We start from the raw sequence: 13585 nt of genomic DNA, 5'->3' as shown, positions 1-13585 counted from the left end.
AGGGCATCGTGACTCACTTCAGAAGACCAAAGGTAATGTAGACAGGAGTTGCAGAGGCATACTGCATGGGAATAGGTCATTTGGTCCAACTTGCCCATGATGGCTGTCTTGCCTAGCAGGCTAGTCCTATCTGCCTGCATTTGGTCCAGGTCCTCTAAACCCCTCCTATCCATTATTTTCCTGTCATTGTCTTTAAAATGTTGTAAGCGTGCCTGCCTCAGTTATTATTTCTGGCAGTTCATTTCAAATATCCTTTACAAGAAGCTGCTGCCCCCGGTGTCCTTTTTAAATCTCTCCCCTCTGATTTTTGTCAATGCCCTCTTGTTGATAGCACCCCCTCCCTGGGAAAAGGGCTGTGTGCTTTCACCCTGTCCATGCCTCTCATGATCATATATACCTCTCAGAGGTTCATTTATTATCAAAGTATGTATCCATGTACAACTCTGAGAACTGTCTTCTCCAGATAGCCACGAAACAAAGAAAAAGCATGAAAGTCCTTAGAATAAAGTTCTAGTCTGTCCAACCTCTCCTCGTAACTCAGGCCCCCCAAGATCCTGGTAAATCTTTTCTGCACACTTTCTAGTTTAATAATACTTTCCTAAAACAGGATGACCAACAGGCTAGATACAGTAAGGGCTTTGCCCAAAGGACATAAACAAGCAAAATGGATTCTAGACCATAAGACATAGGAGCAGAATCGGCCGTGTGTTCCGCCATTCTATCGTTCCCTCTCAACCCCATCCTCCTGCCTTCTGCCCATAACCTTTGACACACTGATCAATCACGAATCTATCAACCTCTGCCTTAAGTATACCCGATGACTTGGACTGCAGTCGTCTGTGGCAATGAATGCCACAGATTCTCCTACCACTGTCTAAAGGAACTTTCTTCATCTCTGTTCTAAATGGATATCCCTCTATTCTGAGGCTGTGTCCTCTGGTCCTAGATTCCCCCACTATAGGAAGCATCTGCTCCACATCCACTCTATCAGGGCCTTTCAATATTTGATAGATTTCAATGAGATGCCCCCTCATTGTTCTAAACTCCAGCGAGTATAGTCCCAGAGTCATCAAACTCTCTGCAAACATTAGCCCTTACATTCCCAGGATCATTCTCATGAACCTCCTCTGGACCCTCTCCAATGCCAACACATCCTTTCATAGATAAGGGGCCCAAAACTCCAAGTGAGGTCCGGCTAACGCTTATGAAAATCTGACTGATTCATGATCACTTTTGCTGATGTCAGCTTTATGTTGCATTGAAGACTGGTGAAGGCAATAGCCTTAATCCCCTAAAGTTAAGCAGATGTTTCTGTTTTAATTCCATAGTTTTATGGCCACCTTTTATGAATGTTGTCTTGTTTTTAATTTCAGTATTAGTTCAGTTTAAATTGCCACTGTGGGATTTGAACCCATGTCTCAGAATTATTCATTCCTTGAAATCCTGGTCCAGTAACCTCAGTGCATATCCAATCTTCTTCACAAGAGCTACAGAGTGTCAAAATGGGATCCCCAGCTAATGCTTCCACCCTCTACACTTGTACTGGTGGCGTGTTCCACAATCTCCCCACCTTCTGAATGAAGAAGTTTCCCCTCGTGTTCCCCTGGAGCTTTTCACCTTTCACTCTTAACCCATGACCTCTAGTTGCAGTCCCACCCAACCTCAGTAGAAAAGGCCTGTTTGCATTTAGGCTATCTGCACCCCTCATTATCTTGTATACCTCTATCAAATCTCTCAATCTTCTATGTTCGAGTGAGCAGTCCTAACTTATTCAGTCTTTCCTTATAACTCAGGTCCTCCAGTTCCAGCAGCGTTCTTGTAAATTTTCTCTGTACTCTTTCAGTCTTATTCACATCTTCATTAGGTCTTCATTCACTTTGATATAGAGACCAAAAATACGAGTAGAATGTCATGGACGTGTTCAGCAGGTCAGGCAGCACCTGTGGAAAGAGAAGAGGGGTGAACATTTCAGGTCAAAGATGCCTCTTCAGAAGTGAATAATCGTATGTCTGGTGACTGATAGGAGTAACACCCAGCAGTTTGGAAAAATCATTTGCCAATCCCAAGGGTGCTTAATGGAATTTAAACTCTTGTCTAGAGGAGGGATGGTGAACCTTTTTGAGAATGTATGCTCATTGATCATCATCTAAAAAATTTTCTCCTGTGTCATAGTAATATTGAGCAGAGATGATTATTTAATGAATTAATAACAATAACTATGGTCTTCTTTAAGGAAAAAGGCTAAGTTTTGTATATTTACATTAATCATTGTTTTACTATTAATATAAATATAACATACTGATTAAAATGAAGGATTTCAAAATTATCATCCAATGCCACTGTGTAAATGAAAATATAAATAAATAGCAATAAATAACAAGAGCATGGAATACAAGATGGAGTCCTTAAAATGCAATCATTTGTTGTGGGAACTTCTTGATAGATGAGTGTAGTTAACCTTTTTTGTTCAAGAGCCTGACGGCTGTAGGGTAGTAACTGTTCCTGAACTTGGTGGTGCGAGTTCTGAAGCTCTTATACGTTTTACCTGATTGGAAACCACGAGAAAAGAGCATTGTCTAGGTGGTGATGGATGCTGCTTTCCTATGACAGTGTTTCATGTAGATGTGCTCAATGGTTGGGAGGGCTTTACCTGTGATCTACTGTGCCAAATCCACTAGCTTTTGTAGGATTAGTCCTAATGAAGGGTTTTGGCTTGAAACATCACCTCTTTACTCCTCTCCATAGATGCTGCCAGACCTGCTGAGTTCCTCCGGCATTTTGTGTGTGTTACTCTGGATTTCCAGCATCTGCAGAATCTCTTGTGTTAAAGAGTAACTCCCTCCCTCCCCATGGACAGTATTCAATATCACTTGTGATGGCACAGTTAGGATTGGGAGTTTGACCTGAACAATACAAAACCAGTTGTCCAGCACTCTCTATTTTAAACAGAAAGATGAAAGATCAGCTTTATCCATCAGATGTACATCAGAATATGCAGTGCAATATATCGTTTACATCAATGACCAACACAGTCTGAGGGCAGCCCATAAGCATGACCATGCTTCCAGCACCAACATAGCATGCACACAATTGTCTTGGACTGTTGGGGGGGAACCGGAGCACCCAGAGGAAAGCCACTCAGTCACGGGGAGAGTGTGCAAATTCCGTACAGGTGGTGGTGGGGACTGAACCCCGGTTCCAATTGCTGGTGCTGTGTAAAGTGTTATAGCAAACGGTGCGCTATCTCGTCACCTACATGGTGACTGTTTGTCCCATTCATGCCAACCCAGAGTCATTCCATCATCTGCATTTCTCCATTTAACCCTCCTCTCTCACACACTCATCAGCTCCGCACTGACTCTCCTGTCGCAGCCAGTCAGCTTCCCAACCCCCTGTCGGTGGGATACGGGAGGAAACTGGAGCACTTGGGACTGAAGAGGCGTTGAGCCAAGCGGCACAGAAACAGGTCTTTCAGCCCCCCCCTCCCTTCCTCATCTGTTCCCCACCCTGGCCTCTAACTCTCCTTCTCTTCCTGTCACCTTCCACAGTGTCCCTTTCTCCTTTGGTCCACCCTCCTCTCCTATCAGATTCCTTCCTCTCCAGTACTTTGACCTGTCCAACCCAAGTGAGTGGCTTCACCTATCACCTTCTAACTATCCTCCTTCCCCTCCCCACACCTTTTTTATTCTGGCATCTTCCCCTTCCTTTCCAGTCCTGATGAAGGGTCTCGGCCCAAAACACCGACAGTTTATTCATTTCCATAGATGCTGTCTGACCTGCTGAGTCCCTCCAGCGTTTTGTGTGTGCACAAAATCCTCACCAACCCCTTCCAGATTCAACCACCCACCTACCATGAGCAAGTTGCATTAAGCTGTTGAACTGTGTGTCTTTGAGACATGGGAGGAATTCTGAAACCCAGAGGGCGAAGGTACAAACTCTGCGCAGACAAAATCAGAGGTCAGGATCGAACCCCGGTCGCTGGAGCTGTGCATGGTTGTAATTAGATTATAAATCCTTTGAGTGTCTGTCACTAGTTGAAATGGATGGCGGAGGCTAAGTACAATTGCCAGGGTCTTCCAGTGACCACACAGTCCTGACCAGATGTAGGTGACTTCCATGCAAAGAGCGTCCATGAAGAAGGAGCCAAAAGCACCATACTGCAGGTGCTGGAAGTCTTAAATAAAAGAGGACACGCTGGAGATATTTAGTAGTCGAGGAAGCATTTGAGGAGAGGGGGTTGGAAGGGAGAGAGATAATTAATTGCAGGCAGTCCCCAGATAAAACGGTGTTCCCTTCCTGAGAACTGCTCCTAAATTACAAAGCCTATACAAGCAGTGTGTGGAAGATGATTACAGAAACAGCGGTGCTGGGAGAACAAGCAGGCGTGGAAAGAGCAGCCTCTGGCTGGTGTCACTGACTCCGTGAATGGGTCTGCTCAGGGCTCCCAGCTCTGTTCGACTCAACACTGCCCCCAACTGTAGCTCAGGGAGGAGGAGCGAACGGGGACCAAAGGTTCGCAAAAATGTCCCTTTCCTACAAGACAGAAACTCCACAGAAGTTAAGATGTCCATCACTATCCATCCCACCAATATCCCAAACTTGTTTGTAAGTATGTGTGGGTGGGTCAGGTGTTTAAACCTGGGAAGGACCTGATGTAGGATGTTGTTAATTCCAGACCCCCACCAGGTGCTGCCCAACCCACTGAGCTTTTCCTGGAGATTGCTCCTGGGATCTGTAATGTTTCACTGAAACTGGAATAAAAACTGACAGCAGTTTGAGGCTGCACAGAATGAATGGGGGAAGGTGGACAACAAGGCTGAACAAATGACATAAAATCAAAGTGGTAACTCTTGAGTAATGAAAGATGGATCTGGGAGAGTCAGGTAAAATACTGACATGAGCATGTTCTAGAGTCTGGCCAGACTGTGTGTATCTGAAATGGAGAATAGGACAGACCCAGATGAAATTCTAAACATAGGAGATTCTGCAGATCAACACACACAAAGTGCTGGAGGAACTCAGCAGGTCAAGCACCATCTATAGAGGGGAATGAGTAGTCGATGTTCTGGGTGGTTAAACCCTTCATCAGGACTGGAAAGGAAGGGGGCAGAAGCCAGAATAAGAAGGTGGGGGGGGGGGGAATGGGAGGAGTACAAGGTGATAGGTGAGACTGTGTCAGGGGGAAGGTGAGTGGCTGAGCAAAGAGAGAATGAAGTAAGAATCTGGGAGAGGATAGGCGGAAGAGAGAATGGTCTGAAAAAGGAGGAATCTGATTGGAGGGGAGTGAGGACCATGGAAGAAAGGCAAAGAGGAGCTGCACTGGAGGTAGGTGATGGGCAGATTGGTTGATCATCAGTATTTGATATAGTTTCTCATAAATTCTATTGTATTTCTTTATTTTCCTGTTTAAAAACCTGTATGAAATCAAATCTCAAGGTAGTATGTAGTGACCTATACATACTCTGATGATAAATTTACATTGAACTTTGAGGAGAGGAGGAGTGAGCGGGTAACCAGAGAGGGGAGTAGAGAGAGAGAAGGGAATACCAGAAGATGGAGAAATCGATGTTCATACCAGGTTGGAAGCTACCCAGTTGGAATATGAGGTGTTACTCTTCCAAGCTGAGTTTGACTTCATTGTGGTGGAGGAGGCCATGGATGGGCATGTCGGAATGGGAATGGGAGGCTATCAGGAGCTCCTACCTTTTGTGGGCAGACTCAGCGAAGGGACTCGATGAAGCAGTCCCCCGATCTGCATTGGCTGTTTATTCCCATCCACAGATGCTGCCTTTGCTGAGTTCCTGCAGTGTGCTGCTCCAGGTGAAATGATGTTGCTCTTGTCCCTATATGGATCAGCCAGGTTTAAAGGGTAGCGAGTAATTCTTCGCCAGCCTCAGCAAACTCCCCGCATCTGTCTCGGTGATTTTGCAAACCCTCTCTGACCACGTTTATAATGATTCTCTCTCCTGAACTCAAATCCTTTGCTTCTGTTCTAACCAGAACAACTTGATCGTGTTGAGGAGGGCATGGACCAGATCAACCAGGACATGAAGGAGGCAGAGAAAAATTTATCAGACATGGCAAAATGCTGTGGCCTTTGCGTTTGCCCCTGCGCCAAGTAGGTACTGGCAGAGTAAAGGCATTTCTGGGCTGGCACTGTGGCGCATTGAGTTCAGGGTTCTGTGACAAATTTCTGTGTCAATGTCTTGCTGGGTTTTTTGTATGTCTAGTTCTTTCTTTGGCTTCACTGTTTCTTTGAGCATGGGTTCCCAAACTTTTTCATGCCACGGATTAATACCATGAGCAAGGGGTCAGTGGACCTCAGGTTGGGAACCCCTGTTTCAGAGGGTTGAGGGTGTCCCACGCTGATTGGAAGCGGTCTAAAGTGCTATAAATCTCTAATGGCCCAAAACCCACCTGTAGCCATGTTGCGAGAGCCAGTTCAATCCCGATCAGTTTGGGGCGCCAGCAGCCCCTTGCTTGTGTGTTGTCATTGTCTGTGGAAACTAACTATCTTCCTCATTCAGAGCAATTGGAGAGGATTGAAGAGGGAATGGATCAGATCAATAAGGACATGAAAGAAGCAGAAAAAAATCTGTCGGATCTGGGCAAATGCTGTGGTCTTTGTTCCTGCCCCTGCGATAAGTAGGTGCCAACTGTCGGTCCCAGAGGCCGCCTGCCTGCCTGCCTGCATGCTGCTTGCTGAGATAGCACGGTTCCATCTATACCAGGGGTTCCCAACCTGGCGTCCATGGACCCCTTGCTTAGTGGTATTGGTCCAAGGTATAAAAAAGGTTGGGAACCCCTGATATAAACTCATAGAACACTCACCCAATGTAGGGAAGAACATCAATACCAGCAAAGCTATTGGCTCCTTCATTCCCCAAGACACTCATCCAAGGTTCCCTAAAGATTAGGTGGGCTGACACTCTCTATAGGAGCATGAGAAGGTTTTGATAGATAGATAGATAGATACTTTATTCATCCCCATGGGGAAATTCAGCATTTTTTCCAATGTCCCATACACTTGTTGTAGCAAAACTAATTACATACAATACTTAACTCAGTAAAAATATGATATACATCTAAATCACTATCTCAAAAAGCATTAATAATAGCTTTTAAAAGTTCTTAAGTCCTGGCGGTTGAATTGTAAAGCCTAATGGCATTGGGGAGTATTGACCTCTTCATCCTGTCTGAGGAGCATTGCATCGATAGTAACCTGTCCAGTTTTTAAAATGATAAAGTGAATTATAGAAGGCTATTCGTGTTGGAAGAGAGGTCGAGGACAAGAGGTCACTGGACTAAATTTATTTACAGTACTGTGCAAAAGTCTTGGGCACATGTAAAAAATATTTGTAAATTGAAGATGCTTTCAAAAATAATGAAATGGAACATTTCTAAATATCACAAAAGAATCACTATAAGGAGCCATAAACAGTAAAAAAAAGTAAATCAACTCTACATTTGGTCTGAACACCATTTGCCTTTAAAACTGAATCAGTTCTCTTCGGTACACTGTGGTGCAGTTTTATTAGAAAATTGGCTGGTAGGTTGTTCCAAGCAACTTGGAGAACTTGCCACAGTACTTCTGCAGACTGTGGCTGCCTCGCTTGATTCTGTCTCTCCAGGTAATCCCAGGCAGCCAGGATGATGTTGAGATCAGGACTCTGTGTGAAGGCCATACCATTTGAAACCCTATCAAAAAACTAGTGTGCCCAAGACTTCTTCACTACTGTATTGATTTACTTAGAGATATGTCACGGTAATAGGCCCTCTTGACTCTATGAAGTACTCTTCTCCCCCACCCCTCATTACACCCATGTGACCAGTTAACCCCTACATCTTTGGACTGTGAGAAGAAACCAGAGCACCCGGAGGAAACCCACATAGTCATAGGGGGAATGTACAAGCTCCTTACAGCCTGTACTATCCTCTACAGTTCTAAATTCATCGAATTTAGTTAGCTTTTGGAACTGACTTTCTGATTCAGATCGTTAAAGGAGAGAATCATTGAGTTTAAAAATGTTGAGTTGTGTTGACTGTTCCAGTATTATGGATATGAAACTATTTCTGTCTGATGGCATCCCAATGATGGTTACTCCTGCGCTAGGTGATGGCACTGGAAGCTCCGCTGACCAGAACTGTGTTTACGTTAGGTGTGTTTTCCAGGTGGGACCTGGGGTTGACAACCAGCACTACTGTGCTTTTTTCCCTGCAAGAGTTGCTGGGGAAAGTTGTCCAGGGGTATTGAAATGCCCCTGTTGTTAGGCTCCTTCAGAAGACAACACTTTAATAATGGCACAATTTAAAGAAGGCTTTACTAAGCAGCACCTGGAGGAAAAGAGGAAGTTGAGCCTAATTCAGGCAAATGGGAATTGCATAGATAGGCAGCATTGTACAAGGTAAGCCACAGAACCCATGACTGTGCTCTGCAGATCGAAACTTTCAGTGAGCCCCAGGTCATATTTCCCCCTCTCTTGGGCGGCACCGTGCCGCAGCTGGTAGGGTTCCAGAGGCATGTGTTCAATCCTGACCTCTGGCCCTGTTTGCGTAGAAGTTGCACATTGTGTGGGTTCTTCCCCAGGTTTTGGAGAGACACAAAACATTCAGGCGTTTGCCCTTACTGATTTACTATAGAAATGAAGGAGAGAGAGGTGGGCTGTGCATTCAATAATCATTGGCACGATAATCTGTTCTATCCCCACTCAGTGAGAGCCACCTAGGGATATGTCAGTACCAGAAGATGTGACCTTCAGCATAGAGGCTACAAACTGAAGGTACCTTCAGATCTTTCTTTGTCCTGTCAGCTCTGGAGGGTTATTTCCAAATTCCGCTCCACCAGTCAAAGCTTGAACATTGAGTAATATTTATTGTCGAAATGGTATCACGATTCTTCACAGGCGAAGAGATCCAGTGGTAAAATTTGGTAGCATAGTCCCACTGGGGTATACACAACTTAGCAGCTGGCATGGGATATGGAGAGTCACCATGGTCTAGTTTTGTGACTTACAGAGCAGTCGCTCTTTCAAGGCATAATTCAGGGTGCTACATGTTAGTTTGTCATTCTTGCAAGGGTGCCTAGAAGGTATTTCCTAGTCTTGAATTCTGACTGAGTCAGAGTGAAAGCAAAGAAGTATTACCGAGGTGTTTGGCAGGTCAGGCCTCACGTGGAGCACTGAAAGCTGTTTTTGGCACCACACCCCCACCCATTTTGTGCTGGCCTTGGACAGGGTCCAGAGGAGGGTCACAAGACTGATCCCAGGAATGAACAGTTTAACCTTTGGGAAGTCTTTGAATGTCTCTGGGTCTGTGCTCACTGCAGCTTAGAAGAATGAACGGGGATCTCTTTGGATGCTGAAAGGACTGGTTAGAGTGGATGTGGAGAGGACAGTTTCCATTAGCAGAGAAATGTAGGATCTGAGGGCACAGACTCAGAGTCAAGGGATGTCCCTTTAGAGCTGAGATGATGAATCTGTAGAATTCATTGATACAGACAGCAATGGATGCCAAGTCATTTGGTTTATTTAAGGTGGAGATTGATAGATTCTTCCACCCGCTCTGGTGTTGCCAACCTGTAGTGGGCCCCTATGATGAACTCTGAGTTACTTCTATGTGTATCTGAAGTCTGCCTCCTCAGCTGAAAGTTTCAGGTAAAGCAGATGGTTTCTCTGCGTGGTTGGTGCTTTGGCCTGCATGATGATTGAATTGGCCATCTGCCTGCTGCAGTCTGGAAGGCAGTGTAGCAACTTGTGCAATGTGAAAAGTCCTTGGAACATGAAGGGTGAGCAGGTCCGAGTCGTACAGCATGGAAACGGGGTCTTCAGCCTACAGAGTCCATGCCAGCCTCCAGCATCTATTTTACAGTAACCCTCCTCCAATCCCACTTCATTCTCCCCACAGGTTCTAGGACTCCCCCGCACACATTAGGAGCAATTTACAATAGCCAATTAACCTACCGATCCACGTGCCTTTGGAACGTGCGGGTTAATAGGAGCTCCTGGTGAAAACACATACGGTCACGGGAAGAGCACGCAAACTCATCACAGTGAGAAGCAGAGGTCAGGGTTGGCTGGGGGAGGGGGTTTATCAACTGTTCTGTGCTACAGAGGCTACAGCTACTACAGAGTTGGCCTCATGCACCCTGCTATTGATGTCCTGTAAAGATACAGCCTGTCTTACAGGAGGTCCAGCTGAAAAGATACAACCTGTCTTAGAAGGTCATACAGAAGATGTATCTCAACCCATTGGTTCACCCAGGACCACCCATGTAACAGCTGGATACCTGGAGTTAGCTGGACAGTGGATGTGGAATTGGGCTATCTCTGACTGATCTGATTTTGTGCGATCGGGGTTCAGGCAAGGGCTGGATCTTTCTGGCAATGCTACAGGAGTGAGGGAGCTGATACAGCACTGACTTCGGAAGCAGATGAGCATCACTGCTGGTTGTCAATGTTGCCAGCCTCCTGCCAATGTGAAGCAGCGTCACAGGCACACACATCAGATAGGCAATATTCGCAAGTAAAAACATACATTCACTATGTGCAGTTTTTACAAGTAAGGACACAATTAGAACATTTTGGTGCAAAGTGATCTAAGTATTGCTAAACTGCAGTGACATCTTGGAGTGGTTTTTGCAGCAATGCTGGCTCCTGTTGAGGGCAGGCAGCCTTTGACTGCTCCTGGAAGAAGATCCCAAGTAATAACCCAGTCCTTTCCCTCAGCCAGAGGAGTTTCTTGTGCCAGATGCCAGCTCTTGTAGATTGTAGGTGTCATCACCTCGTCAGCAGAATGTCCTTTTAAATAATGAGATTCTTCTTCAGAGCCGTACAGACCCTTCGGCCCACAATATTGTGCTGACCTACTCCAGGGAACAGGGTCAGCTGGTGCTCCCTCTGTTATGCACTCTGATCCCTTGTGGGACAGTCCTCAGAAAAACTGGAGGGCAGAGCAGCGGGGTAACTTCCAGCCTTGAGCAAGAGGACATCTAATTCTACAATATTGGGAACGTGTCAGTGGACACACCCTCTAACATGCCACAGAGCTGTTGGGTCGTCCCACACAGAAACAGGCTCTTTGACACACTGAGTCCATGTTGACCTTTGGTCATCCTATGCCAGACCACTCTCCCCAAGTGCCCCTGCATTTGACCACCCTCCCACAAACACAGGGCAATTTATGCCATCCTGTTATCATAGAACCATAGAACATTACAGCACAGAAACAGGCCTTTTGGCCCTTCTTGGCTGTTTTGAACCATTTTTCTGCCTAGTCCCACTGACCTGTACCTGGACCATATCCCTCCATACCCCTCTCATCCATGTACCTGTCCAAGTTTTTCTTAAATGTTAAAAGTGAACCCGTATTCTGGCAGCTCATTCCACACTCCCACTACTCTCTGTGTGAAGAAGCCCCCCCCCCAATGTTCCCTTTAAACTTTTCCCTTTTCACCCTTAACCCATGTCCTCTGTTTTTTTTTTCTCCCCTAGCCTCAGTGAAAAAAGCCTGCTTGCATTCACTCTATCTATACCCATCATAATTTTATACACCTCTGTCAAATCTCCTCTCATTCTTCTACGCTCCAGGGAATAAAGTCCTAACCTGTTCAACCTTCCTCTGTAACTCAGTTTCTCAAGTCCTGGCAACATCCTTGTAAACCTTCTCTGCACTCTTTCAACCTTATTAATATCCTTCCTGTAATTAGGTGGCCAAAACTGCACAACACTGCAAATTATCCTACGAGCCCGTGCATTTTTGGGATGTTGGAGGAAACTGAAGCACCAGGGAAAGTCAGAGAGAGAACGTGCAGACTCCACACAGACAACACCCGAGGTCAGGGTCGATCTTGGGTCACTGGAGTTGTGACACGGCGCTCCCAGCTTCTCAAAGGGCACTTGATCCTGATGTACAATCTTCAGTGTTTCACCAGAGCCCCTCCAGTGCATCTCAGGCACTGAACCACTCGGACTGAATAATACGCCCATGTACGTGTCCTCCCCAGCTTAATAGACCGCTAATTTATGGGCAATCTGTAAACAAGCATTTGGAAGACCATTAGGATGGATTTATTGGCTGCTGTGGGACTGCAGATATCTTCTGCCATCAGGGAATTTGGTTCAAAACCTCATTTCCAAAATGCAGACAGTTCAGATTATGGGATCAGGACCCTGTTGTATCCTGTCAAGGACCTGTAGGAAATCCAAGTAATGGCATCCTGTACTGCTAATTAAATCACATATGGGCTGACACATGAGACTGCAAGTGTCTAGAATTTACAGCAAAAACACAGTAAACTGGAAGAACTCAGCAAGTTGGGCAGCATCTATGGAGGGAAGTGGACTGTTGATCATTTGGGCCAGGATTCTTTGCCATTGGGTCAGACTAGATGAAAGGTTTTGGGTCAAGACTCTGCCCGGACTGAGTCCAATGGGTCAGACCAGATGAAGAGTTTTGACCTGAACTGTTAACTGTTCAGTTTCCACCATAGAAGTATCCATCATTTTGTGTGTTGCTTCATTCCATAACATTAGTGTTCTCAGGAATTGCGCTTAACAAGGACAGGTGGGAGGCCCTTACTGGTGACAGAGTAAGAACTTTCTCCACTCTGCTTGAAAGGGGCAAACAGAGGTTTCCTCCTCCCCCTTCCACCGTTTCTCTCCTGATGTTTGTCCGTGTAGGCAACATAGGTATAGGTTCGTATAGGTTCCCTGCACCTTCTGCAACGTGATCATGTGTGAGCACTTGCACAGACTGTCCTGACTTTCCAACACACCCCTCCTTCTAGTCCAAATGGTGATCAATCCTCCACGTTCTAGCCTGTTGACTGTCGTCCCTGTTACATCATCAAAGTAGACAATGAACACCACCCAAGAATAAAGCCGAGACCTCCTGCCTTGTCCAAATTTAAACCACTGTAAAGCTGGGGTAGATGCCCAGTGGCATTCTTTTAGGTATAGAAGCTACCTAATAAATGGCCAGTGTGTGTATGTTCATGATCTTCTGCTGCTGTAGTCAAGGTTTGACATGTTGGGCATTCAGAGATGCGCGTCTGTGCATTGGTGTGTTGTAATGTGTGCTTGGTTGAGTTACAATCTCCTTCCTGTCAGCTTGAACCAGTCTGGCTATTCTCCTCTGACCTCTCTCATTAACAAGGAATTTTCACCCAAAGAACTCCCGTTCACTGGATGTTTATTTTTGTTTTTTGCACCATTCTTTTTAAATTCTAGAGACCGTTGTGTGTTAAAATCCCAGGAGATCAGCAGTTTCTAAGATACTCAAACCACCCTGTCTGGTACCAACAGTCATTCCACAGTCAACTCCCTGAGATCACACTTCTTCCCCATTCTGATGTTTGGTCTGAAAAACAACTGAACCTCTTGACCATGTCTGCATGCTTTTATGCATTGAGTTGCTGCCATATTTTCAGAAGGCCTTTGACAAGGTGCCACATATGAGGCTGCTTAACATGCTATGAACTCATGGTATTACAGGAAAGGTTCTAGCATGGATAAAGCAATGGCTGATTGGCAAAGAATGGAAATAAAGGCAGCTTTTTCTGACTGGCTGCCGATGACTAATGGTGTTC

At 45.5% G+C, this 13585-nt stretch overlaps 1 protein-coding gene across 2 annotated transcripts in view; it reads left to right on the top strand.

The window, feature by feature from the left end:
* The window catches only part of LOC140716566 (synaptosomal-associated protein 25-like), a 72354-nt gene that overhangs the window by 45931 nt on the left and 12838 nt on the right, over positions 1–13585 (top strand). Inside the window, exon 5 of one of the 2 annotated variants that reach the window (XM_073029396.1) lies at positions 6001–6118. In XM_073029396.1, coding sequence (XP_072885497.1) covers positions 6001–6118 — 118 coding nt within the window. Of the gene's footprint in view, positions 1–6000; positions 6119–6527; positions 6646–13585 lie in introns of both variants that reach the window. The other variant, XM_073029395.1, reaches the window with a different exon arrangement.

This window comes from Hemitrygon akajei, chromosome 25, assembly GCF_048418815.1.
Source record: "Hemitrygon akajei chromosome 25, sHemAka1.3, whole genome shotgun sequence".
NCBI classification, from domain to species: domain Eukaryota; kingdom Metazoa; phylum Chordata; class Chondrichthyes; order Myliobatiformes; family Dasyatidae; genus Hemitrygon; species Hemitrygon akajei.
The sequence above is the reverse complement of the archived record's forward strand: the minus strand, read 5'-3'. Positions and strand labels throughout refer to the sequence as shown.